The 26,766-nt window shown below is 42.8% G+C and overlaps 1 protein-coding gene across 1 annotated transcript in view; it reads right to left on the reverse strand.

The window, feature by feature from the left end:
* The window catches only part of IFT122 (intraflagellar transport 122), a 2,412,356-nt gene that overhangs the window by 698,584 nt on the left and 1,687,006 nt on the right, over positions 1 to 26,766 (reverse strand). Inside the window, exon 21 of the mRNA XM_044078630.1 lies at positions 5,684 to 5,824. Coding sequence (XP_043934565.1) covers positions 5,684 to 5,824 — 141 coding nt within the window. The remainder of the gene's footprint in view (positions 1 to 5,683; positions 5,825 to 26,766) is intronic.

Consider the following 26,766-nt stretch of genomic DNA (forward strand, 5'->3'; position numbering starts at 1 on the left):
CTTGTAGAATGAGCTTTGACAGAGGTGGTAAGCTCTTTGTTAGAATAAGAATAAGCTTGAGTAATACAGTCCCTGATCCATTTGGCAATAGTGACCTTTGTGACAGCTTTGCCCAATTTATTGTCTGCAAAGGATACAAACAACTGATCTGTTTTCCTTGTTTGTTTGGTCCTGTCTAAATAAAAACGCAACTGCCTGTGGACATCTAGTGTGTGGAATATGAATTCCGCTTTGTTAGAATATTTTGGAAAAAAGACTGGAAGTTCTAACGATTATTGTAGGCAGAAACTGGAGCAAACTTTAGGGACAAAGGAAGGATTTGGCCTGAGAGATACTCTGTCTTTGTGAAAAACCAAGTACGGGGGTTTTACAGACAAAGCTTGAAGCTCTGAAACTCTTCTGGCAGAAGTAATCGCCACCAGAAAAGCAGTCTTCCACGATAGAAATTTTAGATCACATGTAACTGCCGGTTCAAAGGGGGAGGAAGTTAAGGCGCGTAACAGCACATCGAGATCCCATGGAGGAGCAGGATGAGAAATCGGAGGTCTTAACAGCGCAGCACCTTTCAAGAAGGTCTTACACAATCTGTTGCTCATTAAAGGTGGGTTTACAGATTCGTGAAAATTGGAAATCGCTGCCAATTGAACCTTGATGGTAGAGACTGAAGAGCCTTGATTGAAAAGAGAAGTTAAAAATTTTAGTACTTCTGCCACGGGAATAGAGATGGGGTCCAGGCCCCGGAGTTGAGCCCAAATAGCAAATCTTTTCCATTTGCTAGAATACAGTTTCTTTGTAGCAGACTTATGGGCCGAAGATAATATGTGTACAACCTCTGGATCCAATGTATGACTCCTGACTATAGTCGGAAGAGGAGGAGCCAAGCCGTCAATTTTAAGGTGTGCAGGGACTGGTGGAATAGTCCCGACTGATGAACCAAAAGGTCTGGGATCTGATCCAGGAACCATGGACCTTCCAGAGCATATTTCCGAAGATAGGGAAACCATACTTGACGAGGCCAGTAAGGAGCAACTAAGATCATTTTGCTCCCCAAGAGAGATGCCTTTTGGATCACCCTGGGAAGGAGAGGAACTGGGGGGAAGGAATAAAGCAAGCCGGTGGGCCAAGGACGGGCTAGTGCGTCCATGGGGCTCTTCCCAGGAGCCGGGGTTAGGGAGAAGAATTCTTTGCACTGCACTTAGTGCAGTCGCCAAGAGGTCGCAACACGGAACTCCCCATTTGCTGAAAATCTGACTTGCAACTGTCATGTTCAGAGACCATTCGTGAGGAGAGAGGATGGTTCTGCTCAGTCTGTCGGCTATCACATTGGACTTGCCCGGGATATGAGTAGCCACTAGAAAGCGTTTGGTCGAGACTGCCCATTCCCAGACTCTCATGGCCTCTCTGCAAAGAGGATAGGATCTGGTCCCTCCCTGTTTGTTCAGGTACCAGACAACTGACATGTTGTCTGAGTGAACGACAATTACGCCCTGAGGGAGGTAATCGTGAAGGGCTTGAAGGGACAGAAGCACTGCCCTCATTTCTAGGATGTTGATATGAAGTAGGGTCTCTTCTGGGTGCCATTTGCCTTGGACTGACCTGCCCAAGGAATGCCCCCCCCACCCCATCTGGGAGGCGTCCGTGGTCAAAGTGGCCGCAGGAGGAGGTGGAACAAAGGGTCGTCCCTGATCCAAATTGGAGGGCACTAGCCACCAGCGAAGGTCCCATTTGCATGTTTCCGTGATCCATATGAGGTGACTGAGAGGGAGTTCCTGAAAGGACCACTGAGCTGAAAGAAGCCACTGGAGAATTCTCATGTGCAATCTTGCCAAGGGGACTAGAAGAACCGTGGTGGACATGGATCCCAATAGCTGCAGGACCATTCTGGCTGGGGCTTTGGATCTGGGAAGTAAGGCTCGAACTTGAGTCTGTAAGGTTTGTATTCTGTCTGTAGGTAGATAGACCCGCATTCGGTTTGAGTCTATCTCTACCCCTATGAATCTTATTCGTTGAGATGGCAGCAACACAGACTTTGGCCAATTGAAGGTGATTCCAAGGGAATTGCCCAATGATATAGTGGCTTGTAGGCTCCGCAGTAGTAGATGCTTGGAGGTGGCAGTTAGGAGCCAGTCATCTAGATACGGAAACACCTGGAATCCTAGACTTCTCAGGTGAGCAGTCACGACTGCCAAGCACTTGGTGAACACCCTGGGGGCTGTGGTGAAACCAAAGGGCAGCGCGCGGAACTGAAAATGACTGCCTCCTAGGCTGAAGCGCAGATGTCTCCTGGACGCTTGATATACCATGATATGGTAATAAGCGTCCTTGAGATCTATGGAGCACATCCAAACACCTTTCTCCAGCAATGGGAGAATGGTTTGTAGGGTGACCATTCGGAACTTGGACTTTCTGACTGAACGGTTTAGAATGCTGAGGTCCAAAATGGGCCTCAAGTCCCCGGTCTTTTTTGGCACCAAAAAGAATCTTGAGTAAGTCCCCAATTCGATCTGGTCTGCGGGGACCGGTTGGATGACTCCTTTTTGCAGCAGCTTTGAAACTTCTGAGGCTGCAGTATCCCGTTGACTGGGTGGCGGGTCCGGGATTTTTTTGGACTGAGGTGGAGGGTGAGAGAAAGGGATGGTGTAACCTCCGGCGATAATTCGAAGCACCCATCGGTCCTGAGTGATACCTTCCCAGGCTTTTAGGTGCTTCGAGAAACGACCCCCGACTGGCTCCGGAGCTGCACAGTCGGGCAATCCCTCAGGGACTGTGAAAAGCTGAAGAGCCACGAAAGGACTCGCGGTCTCCAGTGTTGCGAGGGCCTCTGCCGCCTCTGGGACAGCGTCTTCCGGAAGAATTTCCCCCTCCCCTGCATCTGGAAGGGGGATCCTCCTGCTGAGAGGGGTAAGGCTTCTGAGATCTACGGAACCACATTTTCCCTCCTCTTTTAGCCTTGGGATAAGGCCGAAAGGGAGTGGAAAATCGTGCCCTTACGGCAGTCAGAGTCTTACCCTCCTGTTCGCAGCGGTCAGTGTGTCCTTTACCTTGGGTCCAAACAGGGAGGACCCATCAAAGGGGGCGTCGGCAAAGGAAGACTTAAAGGCCTCCGCGAAATGACACAGGCGGAGTCAGGCTTGTCTCCGTAGAGCAATGCCTGTACTCGCCGCTCTACTCGCCCCTTCGACCGCATAAGAAATGAGCCTCATGGACGAGTTTGAAATGGACGACAATGTAGCCAGCTGAGAGCCAACCGTCTGGGCCAGCTCCTCAGGGAGGTTACCCAAGAGGGTATCGGATAGTTCTTTAATCAGATCCCTCTGAAATCTAGTAAAGTGCGTAAGGTAGTTCAAGGACCTTAATGTAAAGGCCGCTGAACTTAGGGTGCGCTTTCCGTACCGATCCATGCTCCTAGACTCCTTATTAGGAGGACGGACGGACGTCGAAGCCTCTGCTACATCTTGCTGGGTAGCAGATGCCACCACCAAAGCATCTACAGCCACACCTTTAGTTAGAAACTCTTTTCAGGGGGTGCCGAGGAACTTATTCGGACGAGCAGGCACCGGTTCCACAGAGTCTGGTGTTCCCACGCCTTCGACAGATCAAATCCAAGAGCTCGTCGAAGGGCGGAGACACCCAGGAGGCGGAGGGCTGAGCCCCGAAGGCCTTAAGGAACACCGACTCATCAGCAGAAGGGGGTGTGGACTGCCAGCCGCCTCGTTGTTTAAGGGCTTCCAGGATGTCTGCAAAGGAGACATCATCCGAGGACGACTTGGGGGACCCCTCTGCATCATCGAGATCAGTGTCTGATGTAAGAGACTCATCAGGGGAGTCAACGTGCTTCCTCTTGCACGATCTTTTCCTGGGGGGTTCTTCCGAAGAGGCTTCAGAAGGACCTCCAGGAGGGGGGGACACCCCAGTGGGGGTAACTTCAGGCCCCGGGGCTCCGCTGTCTAAGGACAGGGGGACTGCCAAAGACCCAGTCTCGGTATGCAGGGAAGGAGCTGGGGAGACCGTGGAGGTAGCCAAAGATGATTTGGCTAACGCACTCCTCATAGCCCTGAAGGCGGGACCACCAGAATCCTGGGAGGGTCCCACCTCCGTGGCCACGACAGCAGACGGCACCCCCGCAGCCGACGCACCGAGAGGAAGGCTTGGGACCGAAAACATTAGTCCCGAAGCATCCCCCCCGGGGCCGACGGAAGAAGTCCGCGTACCGAACTCCGACCCAAGAGCTGGAGTTGGAGTAAGGGTCGGGCCCGACCCTAAAACCTCCACCGGTTCCACCAGCACCGGCTCCAACGGTGCCGTGGCTGTTGGAGGAGGAACCATTGTAGCAAAGTGGACCATCGGCTCCGAAGCCGAATGGGCTGGAGCCGAAACTAACTTTTGGAACACCGGAGACTGGAAGAGTCTTAGGAGCACCCTGTCGATGTCCGAATTAGACATCTTGGATGATCTGGACGATACCGATCGGGTCCGAACCGATTTCTCCATCGGCTCCAAAGGACTAGGGGACCGGCTCCGAATGGATTCTATAACTATCGGCTCCGAGGGAGATCTCAAGGCAATTTCCCTCGGTGCCCATAAGCACTTCGCCCGGGGAAGAGTCTGAGCCGGCAACCCTCATCGGCTCCAATATCAGTGGAGCCGATGAAGGTGACCCGCCTCTCGATGCCCCAGTCCTCGGCTCTGAAACCAGAGGGGTCGAGACTGGAGGCATCGAGGCAGACCGTTCCGCCCTCGGCTCCGAAGTCCGTGGAGCCGATGGAGAAGTCTGCCTAGGTTTTTTGGCAGTCGGTTCCGAATGACTGGTCGGAGCCGACGCTTTCTTCTTTTTTGAAGGAGAGGGAGACAAAGATAAAGCCTCCTCGAAGGATGGCTTGATTAACCCCTTAAGGATTAATTTGTTTTTCCTCTCCTGGAGGACCCTTGATGAGAAGGCGTGACACACGCTACAAGATTCTTGTAGGTGCTTGGCGCCTAAACAGTAAACGCACGAGGAGTGGTCTTCCGTTATGGACATCTTAAAACCACACCTCGTGCATTTTTTAAACCCGGAGGGTTTATGCTCTTTGGACATGACTAAAGAGAAAAACACAGCTATCTAAGAAAACACGAAAAACTAGCTAGTTTAAGTTCAAATTATAAAGTTTTTTTTTTTTTTTTTTTACACAATAACACAGTTGCACAAGAAAAACACAGAAAGAGAGGGTCAAGACCCTCTAACTAAAACGGGTACTTGACCCACAAATAAACGCTAGAATAGCAAAAGGGGAAGGCCCCTCTAACTAAAACGGGAAACCTTCCCTTAACAAAAAGAACAACTTTCTCAACAAAATCACCAAAAACACACACGTATCACAACAATAGCTGTTAAAACAGCTTTTGGGTTGAAAACAAGCAAATTCCTGACAGGAAAAGTCTAAATAAATTAGTACTTAGCCCAGCCAAGTTGAGACCACGTCTTAGCTTGTAAGCGGCAAACGAGATCTGGGGGATTATTGGTGGTGCATCCTGGGATAAGAAATAGCTCAGCCAATAAGAGGCCTCGCTCTATAGCATAGCGTGCCGAGTCGGAGCCGAGGGATCGGCTCCGAGCCCATCAGTACAGAATGTAGGCGAGATAGGATCACATAACATCTGTTATTAAACAAGTAAGGTAAATACTACCATATAATTTACTTACCTTGTGCTATGTCCAGACACTGCATGGACAGCATCCAGTAATAATAAGCAGCATCATTAAATCTGCTTTCAACCACTGCATTCTGTGTCAGCTGTTCCAGCACTTTCACAGCCTCATCCTGCCTGCCAGCTTTGTGGAATGCTAATAATTGAAACAAACAAATACATAAATAAAATGATAAAAGCTTCCCTGTAGAAAAAAAAAGTCAGTGTTAAACATACTCGGTTAAGTACTTTATAATATTAATTCTCTGTACATAAAGCTGTTCCTATGAATCATTTTTCTTCCTGCTCTTACTGGATTATCACATAAGATATATTTCAGTTTATAATTAATTTTTATGTTGACTTGTGTGCAACAGCAAGCCCAGGTTGTGACTGAAAATGTCTGCAGACTAGCTCACCCAATGCAGTGAACAAACATGATAAATAATTAAATTTAGCAATGAATTAAGGTTATACAGGACAGAACAAAACATCTTAAAAGACATGCTAATAAAACTGCTGATTAGAGGTTGCCAGCTGAAACAGTACCACATCAATAAGCATGGCAGGTTTACTGCCATCAATAAACACAAGTGTTTCCAAGATGCATAATTGCAAGATATTAACTCCAGCAAGTCATCAACATTCTAGGTTTAAATCATCAATGTCTGTAAACATATGGGGATCTTTTTTTTAATGATACTTATGTATAGAATATGCTGCAGCTAAATTCTACTTAAGCAGCGCATTGACTGCAGCATGTAAGTAAGGACTTTTCATTATTTATTTATTTATTTATTTATTGCATTTGTTGACTGGGAAAGTCCACTGGGCCTGGAGGAGCCCATTTTCAGTGGAGGCCCGGGGAGAAAAGCTCTACATTATTACATACAATTAACAAAATAAAACATTGTAGATACATGAATAAAACAAATGTAGTACTATATACAATTAGAACAGTTGCTGATATATAAAAATATACAAACAGTAGAAAGGATAAGACAATCTGCAGAGATGGCATTCCAATAATACCTAGAAAATACATAATCATTTTTTTTTTGGTTTTGTTTTTAAGTGACAGTATAAATGGAAACAGAAGTATGAAAGTTAAGAGTAGAAGAAGCAAGTCTCTTAGCAGTATAGATGAGTACAGAAAGACAATAGTATCTACGTGTGAGTGAGTAGGATTCAAAGTAGAGGGGTGTAAATTACAGGGAGAAGCCAGTGAGCAGACTGTATCTGGATGAAAAGCTGGAGAGAGGAGGGGTGAGACGGTACAGAGAAAAGAGTGGGAGAGATTAGAGAATAGAAATAGGGAGGTTCCATAGTGGGAAGTTAGGTGTTGGGATTTTTTAGTGGGGTACAAGAGCATCGTCAGTTAGACACTAAATGTAATTTTAGGGATTTTTTAAAAGCAGCAGTCTTACATTATAATAGTTACTAGCTATTATGCTCATTTAGTGCTACTACTTGTTGATAATAAAATGTCCAGATTTTAACAATTCTTAATATTTATTTTATTTTGAATCCGATAAACTGGAAAGTCCAACAAGGATGACTGGCATTCCCATTTTCAGTAGAGGCCCTGGGAGAAAAGCTCCAACATATACATAACAGTAAAATGTTAGTTACAAAACAAAGTCTTCAGATGCAAACAGAAAATGATACAAAATATAATTTTATGACATTCATGGTAAGTCCAATAAATTAGGTACAAGAGTCTAATGAGTAGTTAGAAAAAAATTTGTGTGACGCATTTTTACAGAGTGAAGGAAAAAGAAAAACAAAAGTGGGAGGTAGTGTAGTAATGGGGTTATGATATGGGATAAAAGTTTAACAAAATAGAGAGTGGGAAACAGAAATGATTAAAATGAGGTAAATGATAAATAGGTTCATAGATTAGTACTAGGCTAACTGCTCTTGTAGGCCATTTTAAGCTTGGCCAATTACCCCATGTAAGAATCAAACTCTGCACCTTGTGTAAGGTAAACACTTTGACCATTATACCAACCTCCCACCCAGCTAAAGTACTGCCAAAGTGGATAGTGCCATAAACACAGCCAGGGCTTGAAGAGGTATCCTTTGAGAGTGAATTTAAATTTGTGAACACCAGGGATAAGTCTAACTCGTAGAAGAATTCTGTTTCATATTTTTGCAGTATAGTTAGTATATAGGGACAGGGACATAACATATTGTTTGAGCTGACATTGATTGCTAAATCTTAAATATCTTGTGGTGGAGTAGTGCTGGAGAGTATTTTTAAGTCAGGACTGTTTTCAGGTTGACAGAGAACAGTATGATGAGCTGTGTGTTAATTGAAAGTAAGTGAGCTGATTTGGGAATTCTAGCCATTTCTGTTTTTTTACGGTAAGGCAGTGATATGACTATAAAAGGAGATTTGAGGCAAATGTTGTTACTTTATATCAACTGGTATTACCTTTTTAGGAAAAGCAATATATTAAAAATGAAAAATAAAAGCAAAATATAATGTTAATGCAATATACAATGAAGTAATGTCATCTCTTAACATTCATCAGAAATAGGATTATTGGACACTCATCACCTTACTATAGCAAATTCTTTCACATCCTCATTTTTGAGAAGAGTCTGCCATTAGCTAAAAATAGCACTTCATATCTCTCTGCTCTTACCATGTAAATGCCAATAGCATTGCCATATTATCATACATGTTGTGATACAACAGTAGAGTCAGCCACCGTAGTTATTGACTCGTTTTTTCAGAAAACTAAACTTGACAAAAAATCCTTAATTACATACATTTTTTTAAAGAGAAGAGGATTGTGTTACAGAGTGCGGCTCTGGTCTGAGGTTGCTGATCTTCAATACACACAAGCAAAGCGTTGCAAAGTATGTCCCCAAAAAATGTTCGTAACACTGTAACAAAACATGTCTAACAATATTTTTCACCGAAAGATGCAATTCAATTCACACCAAGTGGTCAGAATGTTTTGACACACTATCAATACACAACACAATGTAATTAAATGTTCAAGTTGTTCTTTTTCATCACAGTTATTATAATATTAAAAATGAAGGACACCGAACTGGATCCATATTAAAAAAAAATTTTCACAGGCAAGGCTCAGTATTTTCCTTTCCTGTTTCAGTTGTTATAACATTACTAGGTTCAGGCTATATACAAAAAAACAAACATTTTACTTCTTTTCCATCAAGAACTAACTGCAGCCATTCAGGAAATAATATGTAAACCTTCATAGAATAAGCCTTATTTTCATCATTTCAATGAAGTTTTAAAGAGTAATGCTGGGGGAAAAGTCACAAAATGTCACTATCCCTTCTAGCTTTCTGCTAACCAAAGTGATTACCAGCCATGCACAATGTGTGATTCAACTACTTTAGTTAAGTATAAGCGTGTGTACAGAGAAAAAAAAGACTCTCTCTCTAATCCTTAACACAGAAACTTGCATTCCTAACATATTTATGCTGGCCCAGTAGAATTATATTCATTTTTCCCAACCCCCAGAGATACTGTACATTTTATGAGATCATATCTGACATTATGATTAAGGTTATGAGTTTTTCATGCGCTGCTTCCTGTAGTATAGGATTTGATTCTATTAGCCTTCATTTGCTTACTGTATGATCTTGAGTAATTTACTTAACCAGACAGTACTCTGGGGCAATAGGGAAAGTGGGCTAGGCTCCTTAACTGTCTCCTGGACTACATGCCTACTAACTACCTACAAACCTGTCTGAAGGTAAACATCTTTTTTTTTTAATGATACTTATGTACAGAATATGCTGAAACTAAATTCTACTTAAGCAACACATCGAGCTCCAAACAGTGCTTCTCAGAAGCATGACAAAGTCTTTAAAAGAAACGGCCCTTGGTTGTTCTTCAGTTTAAGGAGATATATTTACAGACACAATAAAAAGTTCAGCTTAAGAATGCAATTAACAGAACAACAGAATAAATGCTTCACCACAGTCCTCACAATCCAAAACAGAAAACCAAAAAACATAGTCTTGTTATCCTTCTAAAATATATTTCCAACAGTTCGCCACAAAAGTCCTGCAAGACTTAACATGAACAATACCACTCCTCATCATTATGTGACATCAGGGGCATCCTTCTGGGCTCCATGACCTCCCCAATGTAAAATCACCTATTCGAGCCAAAGCGGACAGGTTTTATGCCTGGGAAAGCCCATCTACATTAAAGTGGCTGCAGCACAGATTACAGTTAATTCTGGCTGGTTGGTCAATTCCCAACAGTTTGGCATTATTGGCCTTCTGAATGTAAACTGTAAGGTCACTGTAAAGGGGCATGGTACATAACAAGTACAAATGCTTTCCTTACTAAGTAATATTTAAGGTAGTAAGGGCCCATTTCATTCACATGCACTCCATTTCCATCTCCAAATAGTTTCTTACTACTACTACTAAGCTTTCTGCAGAAGTAACATACGGAATGTTCCACCTCCTCTAATATCCGAGACAATACTGCACTGATGGCCACTTCAGAGGTGTTGTGTACCAGGAACTGTCTGGTGAAGTCAGGATCTATCAATATATGTTTTGAACACAGCAGACACTTCACTTTCCTAAAGACGTATTCTGCTTCATCTGCCCACTGAACTTTCAGTGTATTCTCACCCCTGATTGGGTCAGTTAGGGACAAATTAAATTTGCAAAGTTAGGGATAAGTTTGTGATAATTGCTGACCAACACTAAAAAAAAACAGTCTTAACCTTTGCAGTTGGCAAACATCTTTAGACCATATGTTGTACATTAGTAATTATTTCTAGGTATCTTACTTCACCATTAGCTGCTGTCCCATTCATTTATTAATACTGGAGTCTAGCACAACAGAGTCTTGACAAAAAGTGCACTGTGGAAGTTTATAATTATGTCACACACACACACACACACATATATATATGGGTCTACCTGATAATACCGACACTCCAAAACACCGACAACGAAATAACCGACACGAAAACACCGAAAAAAAAAATTTCAAAAACACAAAACTTCACATGTCCGACAAACCAAAATCCCAACAAACAACAAAACAAATACGTTTCCCAAAAAACACACACACAACACAAGCACACCAAAAGCCTTACAAACCTACACTAAACCTTACATACACAACTATCTATGCACTAACCTTAACCCAAACCCTAACCCTAAGGTCCGTCATTATCGCACACTTACCTTACCCGCACCCTAACCCTAACTCACTTAATCCACCCCTAACCCTCAAGTCCATCACTATCGCACACTTACCTTACCCACACCCTAACCATAACTCACTTAATCCTCCCCTAAACCTAAACTCCGTCACTATCACACATTTACCTTACCCACACCTTGACCCTAACATCCGCCCCTATCGCACACTTACCTTAACATGTCGGTGTTCTCAGCATCAGGATTCTCAACTGTCGGTCTTCTCCATTGTGGATCTTCTGGTGTTGGTGTTCTCATTGTCGACATTCTGCGATGTCGGCATTTTCAGGTAGACCCATATATATATATGCATATATATATATATATATATATATATATATATATATATATATATATATATATACACATATATGTATATATGTATATGTATGTATATATATATATATATATATATATATATATATATATATATATGCATATATATATATATATATATATATATATATAAATAAAACACACACACATATATATATTATACATATAGGTATACATACATACATAGATATTAATAATATATATATATATATATATATATATATATATATATGGGTCTACCTGACATGGTCGACAGGCCATATGATCGACACTCATTTGGTCGACAGGCAGATTTGCCCCCCTCCCCAATGTTGTGCGACCCTGGAGTTGATATATATAGTTAGGGGGGGTGTGGGGGGCACAGTCCCCCATATTGGGGGGTGAGGGGGGCGAAGCCCCCCACATAACATGCCTGTCGACCAAATGAGTGTCCATCATATGGCCTGTCGACCATGTCAGGTAGACCCATATATATATATATATATATATATATATATATATATATATATATATATATATATATACAGTGGATATAAAAAGTGTACACACCCTTGTTAAAATGCCAGGTTTTTGTGATAGAAATAAATGAGACCACAATACATCATTTCAAATGTTTCCCACCTTTAATGTGACCTATAACCTGTACAATTCAATTGAAAAGCAAACAAATCTGTTAGGGGAAAAATATAAAAAAATAAAAAACGTACAATAAGCTGGTTGCATAAGTGTGCACACCCTTAAACTAATAGTTTGTTGAAGCACCTTTTGATTTAATTACAGCATTCAGTCTTCTTGGGTACACACCTGCCATAAATTAAAGAGACTGATTAACCCCAAATAATGTTCAGCTGTCCTAGTAGGATTTTCCTGACATTTACTCAGTTGCCTGCTATAGCAAAACCCATGGTTTGCAGAGAGCTTACAAAGCATCAAAGTGATCTCATTGTTGAGGTATCAGTCAGGAGAAGGGTACAAATATACCATGGAACACAGTGAAGACAGTCATCAAAAAGTGGAAAAAATATGGGACTACAGTGACGTTGCAAAGAACTGGATGTCCCTCCAAAATTGATGAAAACACAAGATGAAAACTGGTCAGGGAGGCGGCCAAGAGACCTATAGCAACACTGCAGGAATTTCTGGCACGTACTGGTTGTGTACTAGATGTGGCAACAATCTCCTGTATTCTCCATATGTCTGGACTATGGGGTAGGGTTGCGAGACGGAAGCCTTTTCTTACACACAAAAACATCCAGGTCCGGCTAAAATTTGCAAAACAATACATCAAGTCTCCGAAAAGCATGTGGGAAAATGTGTTATGGTCTGATGAGACCAAGGTTGAACATTTTGGCCACAATTCCAAAAGGTACTTTTAGTGCAAAAACAACACTTCCCATCACCAAAAGAACACCATCCCCACGGTGAAGCATGGTGGTGGCAGTAACATGCTTTGGGGTTGCTTTTCTTCAGCTGGAACTGGGGCTTTAGTCAAGGTGGAGGGAATTATGAACAGTTCCAAATACCAGTCACTTTTTCCCCAAAACCTTCAGGCATCTGCTAGAAAGATGAAGAGGAATTTCACCTTTCAACAAGACAATGATCCCATGCATACATCCAAATCAACAAAAGAATGGCTTCACCAGAAGAAAATTAATGTTTTGGAAGGGCTCAGCCAAAGCCCAGAACTAAATACAATACAAAATCTGTGGGATGACCTGAAGAGGGCTGTGTACAAGAGATACCCTTGCAATCTGACAGATTTGGAGTGCTTTTGCAAGGAAGAGTGGGCAAATATTCCCAAGTCAAGATGTGCCATGCTGATAGACTCCGACCCAAGAAGACAATGTTGTAATTAAATCAAAATGTGCTTCAACAAAGTATTAGTTTAAGGGTGTGCACACTTATGCAACCAGCTTATTGTACGTTTTTTTTTTTGTTTTATATTTTTCCCCCCAACAGATTTGTTTGTTTTTCAATTGAATTGTACAGGTTATAGGTCACATTAAAGGTGGGAAATGTTTTGAAATTATTTATTGTGGTCTCATTTTTTTATATCACAAAAACTTGGCATTTTAACAGGGGTGTGTACACTTTTTATATCCACTGTATCTATGTACACACACACATATATATATATATATATATATATATATATATATATATATATATATATATATATATACACATATATATTCATAGACTCTTACTACTAGGCTAATGACCCAAGGAGCCTTTCTAAGCTTAGTCAAGTTTTACCAAAAGAATAATGATTTAAAAGCTACCTCTGTCTATAAGAGACATGGGTGCCTGGCCCAGTGTAAATTTCCTACTGCCCATCCACTTGTCTAGGTTGTACTTAAACTGGATAATAGACAAATTCAGCTTCACATGGATAAGAAGCCTCTTTCATAGGAGGGGTAGTCTCTGGGACACACACCTGTCTCTCCAGCATGTTCTGTTTAAGTCACAGACAAAATTCAGGTCCCTAGATCTTCTATTTCTGATGCTTTTTAATTTATGAATATGTAGGAGATTCATAAGTTTAGGGTTTGCAGATGCCTTCTAAGCCAGGCATAGATCACCCCTCAGCAAACTACAGGAGACTGAGTAGAGGGGGAGCTTTAAGGTGCTGTGCATAAGGCAGGTTTGTTATGCCTGATATTCTTTTTGCAAGGAACCTTTGAGATCGCTGTAGTTGCTGCATATGCCTGGTCAAGTATATACCAAAGGGAGCATTGTACTCTACGACTGGTATGATAAGGTTGGAGTACAGTGGGATATTGACCTGTTTGGACCTAGATGTCATGCCCTTACTTATAACTTGTGCAACATAAAAAGATTTTCCTCACCACAGAGGCCACATGGTGGTCGAAGTTAAGGCTACTGTCTACATGCGTACCCAGATCCCTGACTACTGCGTCAGCTCTTAGGGACGTTTTATCAATGTGGTAATTAGTCAGGATGGTTGATTTCCCAAACGGCACAATTATGATTTCTTAGCATTGCGTTTATGACCATGGCTTTGCCAACATTTATTAGTCAGAGATAGACCTTCTTGAAGAATGCTAATGTTTGAAGGGGAGTTGATGATAACTCCCGGCTTGCAATCATCTGTAAACTTGGTCAGCCATAAACCTTCAGCACTTGTTTCCATTTCAGAGATATAGATGCCAAAAAGGAGCAGACCCAATAATGAGCCCTGGGGGCTCCGCTAGTGACTGGCCTCTTGGTGGAGGTGGCTTCACCTATTTTGACCTCCTGGGGTCCTATCAGTGAGCCAGCTGGATATCCAGCAGGTGATAAAAGGGTTTATACCTCATTTAGTGAATTTGTCTATAATGCCTAAGTGGGGTATTATTTAAAAGCCTTGGCCAGGTCGAGGTAAGCTGTGTGCAGTCTTACTTTCATCCAATGCTTTGGTGACCTTCTCAAAAAATCCACCAGATTTAATAGGTATGACCAAAACAATTCTCCCTGGATATCAAGCTCTCAGGAATGACCGCCTAACTAGAAAAGGGGGAGGAGTAGCCTTAATTTACTCTTGCCTACTCTCCCTCACTCCCTACCAAAACCCTATTCCTCAATTCAACAATGCCAAACTAGTCACAGGAATACTCAAAATAAATAACTACAAAAGTATTTGCATTATAGCCCTCTACATCCCCCCTGGGAATAATGCCGGTACACTCGAAGACATTCTACTATGGGCCTCTACCAATATTAAACTTGAGACATACATCCTAGGAGATGTAAACATTGACTGGAACAAAATGAATAACAATAATCCCTCCATCTCAATCAATCTATTTAATTTCAGTCAACTTACAAATAGCATTACCAGACCCAATAAAAAAGAGCCCCCCCAGGCTCCATACTTGACTGGAACCTAGTCTCTCACCCAAATAAAATCTCCCATACTGGCACCTTACCAGACTCCATTGGTGACCACTTGCCAACTTTCATCCATAGAGCAACCCCCACCACTCCTCACCAACACCAATATATCCACAAACGAAACCTCCCAAACTTTAACCCTACAACTTTCTCTAATTCTCTCAAACTAATAAACTGGGACAATCTGAAAACTCTTCCTCTAGACCATGCCGTTGAATTCTTCAACTCAACCTTCTTAGATGCCCTTTACTCAAAAGCCCCTCCTAGGACAAAATGTATAAAAAACAATTTAGCCCCATGGCTTACTAAAGACACCAAAATACTTACGCAACAAAGGGACAAGACCTGGAAAATTTACCATCGCAGTAAGCACCCTGACACCCTTCTAAAATATAAACAACTCCGTAACCTAGCCCAAAAACGTTATACAGGATTAAAAAATCATACTATACCAAACTACAATCAAATCACTCCCAAAACCCCAAACAGTTCTGGAATTCCATCAACTCTCTTCTCAACCCAGGTACCAAAACAAATCCTTGCCCTGACACCAGTAAGTCTGACCCAGAAATAGCCACACTATTCAACTCATTCTTTGTTAACTCTATAGCAGAACTCACCAAGACCTTCCCAAACAATAACTCCCCCCAACTCAACCCCCCTCCCCAACCAACCACCCCTATCTCTCCTCTCATCTTTCATCTCAAACCCATTTCCAGCTCATACATACAAAAACTTCTCTCTAAGCTTAAGCCTTGCTCCAATGCCCCTGACAACTCTTTCTAAAACTTTCAGCAGACGGAATCGCCATCCTTATTAGCATTCTCATTAACAGATACATACAAGAATATTATGTCCCCAAACTATGGCATGCAGCCTTTATCCTACCCCTCCACAAAGGAGGCAAAAATTATGGCATCTCCAACTTCCGACCCATAGCCATTCTCTCTCCTATTTCAAAGATACTAGAAAAATGCATCCACCTCTAGCTCATGCCTTTCCTTATAAATAACCAACTCCTCACCCCAACTCAATATGGCTTCCATCCCAGCCACAGCACAATAACTGCTCTTCTTCCATTCCTAGACATAGTAAACCATACCCGTGACTCTGGAGAACTAGTATCCACAGTCCTTCTTGACCTCTCCAAGGTCTTTGATACTGTCTCCCATTCTCACCTCCTAAACCACCTTTCCAGTCTTAATCTCTCACAGAACACACTTACCTGGTTCAGCAGCTAGCTCTCTAACCGATCTTAGGTCGTGAAATGGAAAATGGGCACCTCGACCTTCCTTCCAACCCCAACCGGAGTACCCCAGGGTTCCATAATCGGCCCAATGTTCTTTAACATCTTTATTAATGAATTCCACTCAGCCATTTCAAACACTAAGATAGTTCAATATGCAGATGACTCAACTCTAGTCTGCTCTGCTCCTAACCTCTCCGAACTCCAAACAAAAACTCAAACTGCTTTTTCTACTACTGAGAACTGGATGCTTCATAATCACCTCTTTCTAAATGCCACTAAATCCAAAATTCTACTATTCTCTCCATCTAAATCTCTCCCTCTTGACAAAACCTCCATCAATATTATCAGTCATGCCAACACCACTACAGAAGTTGTTCCTTTTGCTAAACTTCTTGGGGTCACTATTGATGAACACCTAAAATTCGATACCCATATTCATCTAAATATTAAGAAAACACATCAGAAACTTGGCATGCTGTATAGAAACTCCCACTTTCTCTCCCCTTCCACAAGACAGACCCTCACTACTACCTACATACTACCATCTCTGAGTATGGTGCTCCCCTACTAACCAACCTATTGTCCTCTATCTCTTCTAAACTGGAAACCTGTTACAACAAAATTGCAAAGTTCGCCACCAAGTCCAAATACTCTACCCACCACTGCATACCTCTCCACCAGCTGCAATGGCTAGAACTTCCAAACTACCTGGACTACCTCCAACTCACTACAGCCCACAGACTTATTTTCAAACCTACTAGGTGCCCTGAACTAACAAATGTCTTACCACTATACACCCCGAATAGAACTCTAAGATTTGCCCACCAAAACCTCATTTCTGTACACAAACCAAATCATCCCCCAGGTCAACTTCTTCTATCATTTTCCTTAGCCAAAAAATGGAACTCTCTTCCTCCTTCTCTAAGAATTTCTGAAAAACTTTATCACTTCAAAACCCAGCTCCATTCTTATCTCTCCAATAACAAGAAATGCAATTGTAGTCTACCTACCTAATCCTGCCTAACACATGCATACATCCATACAAATAAAGTATCTTTCCACCTTACCCAATACTAGATCAATCTTACCTTTTCTTCTCCTACAAATGTGACTTTAATACCCATCTCAGATGTTTTAAAACCTCAATACTATAGTGATTCTGTACTACTGTTCTCTAATGTACAACTTGTAAATATGCATTGTATATTATACTATGTTGCTATTTTACTTTACTTATGTTTACTTTTGTAACATGTACTACTTGTTATAACTATTATAATGTCTACTTTGTTTTATGGAGCTTTTCTCCCTGGGCCTCCACTGAAAAGGGGCTCCTTGAGCCCAGCCCCTGTCATCAAACTGGAAATAAATAAATAAATAATAAATAAATAAAATGTTTTGGTCATGTATTTTAATATGTACATGGTGGTTGATTGGTTTTTAACCAATCCTGGTTGTTTTTAGACTATTTAAACTTACTTTTTAAATGTTTCCTTGCTCTGATGAAGTCAACTCTGTTTGATGAAAATGCTCAACTTTATTTTGTAACAATAAACGGATTTGGTTCTGGCAACCTGGGTGCTTATTTCAGTGTGAGTGATGCCATTTACAATAAGTTCTGTGCACTGTTGTGTATTTCCTCTGAGGTTAAGGACATAGCTCTAGAAACCTTTGTGGTCGTCCTTTCCCCTGAGAAGCTATTTTTTTCTTCAATTTTAGCCTTTCAAGTATTAATTAACCCTCTTAGCTACCTGTTTAGATTAGTAAGGGGGATTTTAGTATGTATGGCTTTGCCCCCCCCCCAAGATTTTGTTTTCTTTTGTTGTATAACTGACTGATAGTGTGATTCCACGGGTTCCTATTACGTTGTCGAAGTTTTACAACTTCGAATGTCATATGGTCGAACCCATATGTTCAAAGTTGTAAAACTTTGAAAACATTAAAAAAAAAAAGAAAAAACTTACCGGACTGCTGTAAGCAGGGGGGCAAGCCCCCTTGCACCCCCCCACACTCCCTCTTTAAATATACCAACTCCGAGACTGCACTACAATGCAGTACAGTGCGGAAAGGGAAGATTTCCCTTCATAACACTGTAATGCGATCTTGGGAGTCGGTATATTTAAACAGCGGGGGGATGTGGGGGTGCAGGGGGACTTGCCCCCTGCTTACAGCAGTTAGGAAACTTTTTTCTTTTTTTAAATATCCAAAGTTTTACAACTTCGGACATATGGGGTTTGACCATACGACGTTCGAAGTTGTAAAACTTCGATAAGGTAATAGGACCCTGATTCCACCAGAGTAGTTTGCCTTTTGAGTTTGACTTATCCTTAATACGAGTGGGCACAGCTCAGTCTATACAGCTATCAATATGGCTGTACAGAGACTTTGTAAATAGCTCAGTGCATTCTGTGGTGTTTACTGGGTTTGGGGGTACTTGGAATTTAGCCAAGGTGTTGTTTAATAGAGAGAGGTTAGCCTTGGAATAGTTCCAAAACGTTTCTGGTTTTGCTGGATCCCCGGACTTTATTTTTAGCTCAAGTAATACTGCCTTATGGTCAGATCTGACGAACAAAGATATTACACTGGGTGTACCCCATGTTCGTGAGTACAAGGTCTAGGATGTTTGTACCCCTAGTAGGAGAATGGGCTATCTGTTCCAAGATGCTGGTATTAACAAAGATTAGGAATCTGTGGGCTTAAGTGGTGTGGGATTCCCAGTCTATAGAGGGGTAGTTGACATCTTCCATGAATATTGTATTGGGTTGAACAATGAGGGACTCCAGTACATTGAGATAAGTAGTATGGGTTGCCTATGACATGCAGGGCGACCTGTATGTTGCAAGGATATGGTATGGCACTCTATTTATGTTGAGTTGCACATGTACGAGTTCCACCTTTAAATGATTGCTTGCTTAATGTGACAGAATGATGTGTTTAATCTCTGACTAACAAATGAGTATCACTTCCTGTTAATCTAAACTGAATCATGATTTTCATTTAACATAATTAAATGTATTATTGCGAGTTGATTAGTACAACTGGCAAAGTCAATTTTAGTGATGAAACCGTGTTTGTTTTTTATTATTGTTTTCTTTGCTTGAATTACTAAATTTTTTTTTACTATCTCATTGCTGGCATATCTGAATTTTGGTTGTGACAGCTTTGTGCTGTCTCAACTTTTCCAGCCTGTCATTTCACTATCCTTTGGCCTATTACATAGCCCAGATATTTTCTGCTATGTCCGAGTTCCATTTAGCTAGGTTAACAGACAATCCAGGGAATTCAAAACATCCTGAACTATAGAGAGATTGCTGTCTCAACCTTCAGTGAATATTATGATTTCAAGTAGGCTGCAGCATATCAAGTTTAGAATCTTGCCCATCGGCCTCTAGAATTTGACAGGTGCAACATGAAGACCAAAAGGAAGAATTCTATAATGGAAAATTCCATCTGGTAAAGATGTTCTTTTTTCTGTCGCTTCTGGGACTAGTGGAATTTGCCAGCAGCCTTTGTTTATGTCTAGCCTTTCACAATTTTTCAATTAGTTTGTCCATTCAGGCATGGGATATATAAAACATGTAGATATGCTGTGTAACTTACTGAAGCTGCTACAAATCTTTCTGGAGCCATCAGGCTTGGGGACCACAAAAATATGGCAAATCTAATCATTTTGTGATTTCACCTACAGTCCCAATTTTAAGCATTTTCTGTACCTCTTCCCTGTTGTGGATTTTAGTATATGATATGGTTTCAAATCTACATTTACAAAAGCCATGTTTTTGATGCTGTGTTAGATTAAACTGACTCTATTAGACAGCTTTGAGAATACATCTTTATTCATCAATAGAAATTCTTTCATATAATGTTTTTGAACCATGGAAAACATCTCTCCTAGTTTGGTTTCAGCATATGCTGTAGAAACACTTAAGTTCTGCAACTTCAATTGTTTCTTCAAGTTTCCAAATTATTTATGTGGCATAAAAAGAGTTATGTACTTACCATAACTTGGAATCCATGCTATCCAGTGTCATTATTCATCATGGATGGGTCATGGATCCGACCTCGGATCCGAGCCGGCAACTGATGGACAGATCCAGAGCTCAAACTCCTCCCCTTCCTACAATCCCCTGCAGACCTGCAACCCTCAGATCAAGTTTGCTGAACAAAGAAAAGGCAGTACAGTATGTCCAGGAGACTAAACTATCCTCAAAGAAAAACATCATTCCAGCTCTATCAGACCCCCATAAGGAAGAAGGGTAGGAATGTGATGAATAATGACACTGGATAGCACAGACTCCAAGTTATGATAAGTACATAACTCTTTAGCTGATGCTATCCGTGTCATTATTCATCACGGATGGATCAGAGTCCCTAGCTACTATGGACCCTGGGTGGCCTCATGGAAGGATATGCCAGAGCACAGAGGAACCAAAAGTAGCCATGCTCCTAGACACCAAGTCCAACTTATAGTGCGAAACAATCATGTGGGGATTACACCAAGCAGAAGCAGCACAAATCTCATCCAAAGAAAGTTTATCCAAGAAAAGCTGAAGACATAGCCACAGACCTAGTAGAGTGGGCTTTAATTGATTTGGATAGCTCAATATGCCTGCTATCATAAATGTAGGAAATACAGCTAACAATCCATCATAAAAAGCTGGTCCAGCTTTCTTGAGATAAATATGTATTTTCCTATGGACGTCTAAGCAAGGCAAAGTATACTCCTCTTTACTAGAATAATTAGGGAAGAAAACTGGTAACTGGATAGATTGGTTGAGGTTAGCTTCTAAAGCCATCTTTGGAATGAATGAAGGATTTGTCCTAAGGGATACTCTGTCCTTGTGGAAGACCATAACAGGGGGCTTAATGCTAATGGCCTGAAACTCTCTTGGCCAAAGTCATGGCCAATAAAAATGTTGTCTTCAAAGACAGAAACTTGAGATCACAAGATGCAGCCAGTTTGTAGGGCTTTTGTGGCAAGGACAGCAACAAAAAGGTTAAATCCCAAGGTGGGGAAGGATCTTTATTAGGTGTTCTGAGAAGAAAGACCTCTTTGAGAAAGGCTTTACATAGTTTAGAAGAAAAGGTAGGACTCTTATTCAGATGAAAATTAGAAATGGCTGCCAATTGGAGCTTAATCGTGGAGAAACTAGCTCCTTCCTGAAAAAGTCAAGAACAGCAAAATATCAGGAATCTGGGCTGAAAATGTATCCAAATTATGTTGTCTGGCCCAAATATAAAACCCTTTTCATTTACTAGAGTACACCATCTTCGTAGATGACTTCTGAGATGCCAAGATAATGCTTCTCGATGGAGAGGGGAGCCTGGACTGTGAAAGTATCACTGGAACTGAAGGAACCAAGTGGTTAGATAAAGAGTCTGTAGACTGGGAAGTGGAAGCCCCCAAGGCTGTCAGATAAGATCTGGAAATGGCTCCAATATCCAGGGAGGATATTTCAGATGAAACCAAAGAAGGTATAACCACGCCTGACGAGGCCAAAAGGGGGTAATGAGGATGAGAGGGGTCTTCAGGCGGCAAGCTTTTTGTACGACCTTGGGAATTAGGGCAGTAGGAGGGTAACCACAGAGGAGGCCCAACAGCCAATCATGAACCAGATCTTGCCTGAGTGACTCCCCCATCGGGGGGGATCAGGGCATAGTAGTTGCTGCATTTGTGGATGATGGGGGAGGCAATGAGATCAGAACATGATTGGCCCCAACGGTTGAATATCCAATGTGCCACTGATGGATTCAGGGACCATTCATGGGGACTCAGGACAGACCTGCTGAATTTATCTCACGCTTATGGCCTCTCTATACAGTGGATAAGACCATGTTTCCCCTTGTTTGTTGATCTACCAGACCACTGCCATGTTATCTGTATGAATTGCTATGGTCCCAGGAGGGAAGCACTCCTGAAAGGCTTGCAACATTAGAAGGACTGCTCTCATCTCCAGGACATTTATGTGCAATTTGGTCTCTGTAGGGTACCACAGGCCTTGAATCATCCTGCCCTGGAAATGCCCCCCACCCCCACCCCAACAGGGAGGCATCCACGGTCACCGTGGCCTGAAGAGGGGAAAAACAAAAAGGCCTGCCTAGAATTAAATCCTGCGACTGAAGCCACCAAGTGAGATGATTTCTGCACACCTGAGTAATCCTGACAGTCATGGACATGGGGTGAACATGAGCACACCACTGGACTTCCAGTGTCCATTGAAGCACCTGCATGTGATACCTGGCAAGTGTCACTAACTGGATGGCAGCTGCCATTGGGTCTAACGCTTGAAGAATCAGAAGAACTGATGGACGCTCTAGACCTAACAAGCGGACACCTGATCTCGAATGAGCTGATCCTGCCATAAGGGCAGAGCTGCAGTCTCTGACAGTGTCCAACTGTACTCCAATGAACTCATAAATTTTGGCATGCAGAACGACTGGATTTGGGCAAACTGACTGTAATGCCTAGATACTGAAAAAAGTTGAGGGTGTAACTGGTGGCCATAAGAAGTCGACACCTCGTGGATGCTGTAAAGAGTAAATCATCCTTTCACAACAGAGGCAGAATGGAATGGACAGTGACCATCTGGAATTTGGAGTTTGCTAGATCCAATATCGGGTATAGGTCCCCTGTCTTTTTTGGCACCAAAAAGAAGTGAGAATAAGTTCCAGACCCTTGTTGCCTTGTTGGGACCTCTTGGATGGCTTTTTTTTTTGAAGAAGGTCTTGAACCTTGAGATAGGCCAACTCCCTTTGGCAGGGTGGAACGTCCGGGAGAAATTTTAGAACCGGAGGGGACTGAGAAAAGGGAATGAAGTAACCCCTGGAAATAATTTTTAACACCCAGTGATCGGAGATGAGACTTGTCCAGGCTAGTGGGTGAAGGGAAAATCATCCCCTGACTGCCGCAAGGGCACGGCAGTCGGGCAGCACTTCAGGAGTGTTGAAAGGTCTTCTCTGAGATAGGTTCTCGAGAGCACTGATTCTGCAGACCCTCTCTGCCCCTGGGGCGGCACCTGCCATTGAATCCCCTGCCCCGGCCTGCCCAAGAGGATGCCTGGCGAACATCCTGGAAGGCAGACTGAGTCCTGCGGAACCAAAGGTTCTTACTCGCCTTCTGAAACTTGGAAAAGGAACCTTGGGGAGTAGAAAACTTTATTCCCACTGCGGGTTAAAGTTTCCTTGACAGACGGAACAAATAAGGTGGAACCGTCAAAAGGAATGTTAGTAAAGGATGCCTTAAAGGGTTCTGCAAACCCGCAAAGGTGAAGCCAGGCATGCCGTCAAATGGAAATACAGGTGCCCGCCACTCAAGAGGTGGCCTCTGTCACATTAGAGATCAGTCTTATCAAAGCATTAGATAAAGAAGTTTGAGTAGCCAACTTAGGAGAGACAAGTTTAAGACTCTCCGGAGGCATGGTGAGTTCTGACCCCAAATCCCTCTGAAGCCGGGTAAAGTGTGCCATATAGTTGGTTGCTCTCAGTCTGAATGTAGCTGAGGCAAACACAAGCTTTCCAAAGTGGTCTATCATCTGAGACTCCCTGTTCGGGGAATGTACCAAGGAGCTCTGTTTCGCTAGCTCCTTCTTAGTTGCAGCAGCCACCACGATAGCATCGACAGGGACCCACTTACTCAAAAGGCCTTATCCTTGAGAGGACTGAGGAACCTGTTGACTTTCTCAGGCACCAGTTCTACTGTGTCCGGCTCCTTCCAAGCCCTGCCAGTGATAGGTTCTATAAGCTCATCGACAGTGGGGACACCCAGGTAAAGGAGAGGCCTATCCCCAAAGCCTTCAAGAACATGGATTGCTCCATAAATGGGATTTGGGAAGACCAACCACCTCTTTCCTTGAGAATTTTGAGGATGTCCCCAAAGGACACCTCCTCGGATGGTAGTTTGGGGGACCCATCTCCCTCCTCGAAATACGTGTCTTCTGTGAGGGACTCTCTGGGGGAAGTCCAAGTGTCTCCTCTTACACATTCTCTTCCAAGGGGGATCCCTCACAGGGGGCTCGGGGGAGGACTCAGAAGAGACAGGGACCCCAAGTGTGGTAGTGCCACCTGAAGGTGCTCACAGGAGGGCTGACCCTGGAAGGATAATTAGGCCTCAGCACCAAAACCCGAGAGAGGCTGGGGAGGACCCAGAGAAGAAGGAGAGGCAACTGCCAGGCTGAAGAAGGTCCTTTCCACCATCTGAAAGGCCGATAGACTGGAAAAGGCTCCCCTCTCCTTCCCCGCAGCCGCAGCAGCCCAGGGAGCGAGAAGGGATACTGACTCAGCATTGAAGCTCCCTGATGATATCGGCTCTGAGCTGTCCATCACCGAAGCCCCCAAGGGAAGGGAACAGTCTGAAAATTCCAGGCCAGACCCCACCCCCAGGGAGCCAGCACTGATCTTATGGGGCCGAGGTGCCGCATGTTCCAAGGGAAGCGGAACAGAGCCCACCAGGGAACCTGACAATGTCGAGAAGGGAGGGATACTGGACACCATCGGCCTGCCACAAAGAATGCTCTGATCTTGACGTTCTAAACCCAGGTGGGTCGGAAGAGGTGAATGAAGTCCCGTGGATGGAGAATGTCCCCTAAGCATCTGAGCTGGGGACGGCAACAAGCCGAAACTCCTCATCATTCTATCCATATCTGTGGATAACAAACTTCTGGAGGACCTGGAAGACGCAGAAGAATGACCGGACCTAGCTGGGGCTTGAGCATCTAGGATCACGTCCTTAGTGTTTCTGCGGCAAATGAGATCTGAGGGTTGCATATCAGTACAGGATTGTGGGAAGGGGAGAAACTTCAGCTCTGGATCTGTCCATCATTTGCCGGCTCGGATCCGAGGTCAGATCCAAGACCCATCTGTGATGAATAATGACACGGATAGCATCAGATCTATTTTGTTTTCACGTACATTTACCTGTTCAGTATATATTTCTCCGAGGTAAAGGCAAAGGCGGAGGGACTGTGGCTAACCAAGTTCACAGATGACTGTAAATTGGGTGTAATAATTGACTCTCCAGCTGACACAGACATCCTGCAAAAGGGTCTCACAGAGACAAACACCTGGTATCAAAGTCACGGCCTCAAGCTAAATGCCAAAAAATGCATAGTAATCCCATTTGGGAAAAACAAAGTACCTACAAACTACCACATAGATGGAAATCCACTAAGTATAGAAGAAGTAATTAGGGACCTGGGTACCCAAGTAGATAGCATGCTCTCCTTTGATAACCACATAGCCAAAACTATCAGGAAATCCTTCTATGTGGCACACCTGATCACAAAGGGTTTCTCATCCAGATCCATGGAGGTGATTGTGCCCCTTTACTCCTCACTCATTAGGCCCATAATAGAGTACAATGCCCCATTTGGGATGTACCTCACTAGACACCTGCAACAACTAGAAAGACCACAGAAGTACCTCACTAAGAGGATTAAGGGCCTTAAACAATTACCCTATGAAGCACGACTAAAAAAGCTCCAGCTCTTCTCAGTCGCCACCGCCTGCTCAGAGGTGACCTGTGCCTGACCTATAGGGCCATGTCAAACCCTGAACTAATTGACATGCTTCACCTCAAAAAAACGAGATCTCTCAGAACCACTCGTTCTAGCGACTTGAACCTATGTACAACAATAAAGAGGACATGCTGGAGGGATAGATTCCTGTCCCAGCGACTCCTCTCACTCTGGAATAGAATCCCAATCCATATTCGACAGAGCTCCTCTCTGACCCTCTTCAAGAGAAATCTTGATGAGTGGATGGGTAATCATAAGTTCTACCCTGGGATCACTTCAGGAGCCCTGTTGACAGAGGCCTAGGTTACTAATCTAATGGGGAGGCGAAAGCCGTCACTCTGTGGCTAGGCTTATAAATGCCCATGGGCAGATAGCCTAGTACTTACCTATGAACCTATAACTTCAAATGCCCTTTTCACTTATATCCCAAACAAACAACACTGTGCCACAGATGAAGATGAGTCCAACCTACAAAATACAAAAAAAACAAAGACTGATGAACTCAAATCACCACAGAGCAGAAATTGTTTAACATCACATATACAAGTTTATTCCACATGTTTAGTGGAATAAACTTGTATCTGTGATTTTAAACAATTTCTTCTTTGGAATGACTTGAGTTCATCAATGGTTGTTTTGTTGCTGCATTTTCAAAGGAACTTGTTTTCAGCAGTGGATATTAACACAATTGTTTTATCACATGGGATGAATTCTCTGAGATTAACATTTCTATTAAATCCTCTCTGTTGCCTCCTTTGCTCTCTTTGTATGTTCTCTTAATTATGAGCATTATAGTTCTAAAAGTGCCCCACAAGCTTGACTAATGCACTACTACACTTAAATAGGGAGCTTTCCTTCTCCTAGATTTCTTTTGGTATATCTAGTTAGCCT

Source organism: Protopterus annectens, chromosome 7.part1, assembly GCF_019279795.1.
Source record: "Protopterus annectens isolate FY-2018-M chromosome 7.part1, PAN1.0, whole genome shotgun sequence".
NCBI classification, from domain to species: domain Eukaryota; kingdom Metazoa; phylum Chordata; order Ceratodontiformes; family Protopteridae; genus Protopterus; species Protopterus annectens.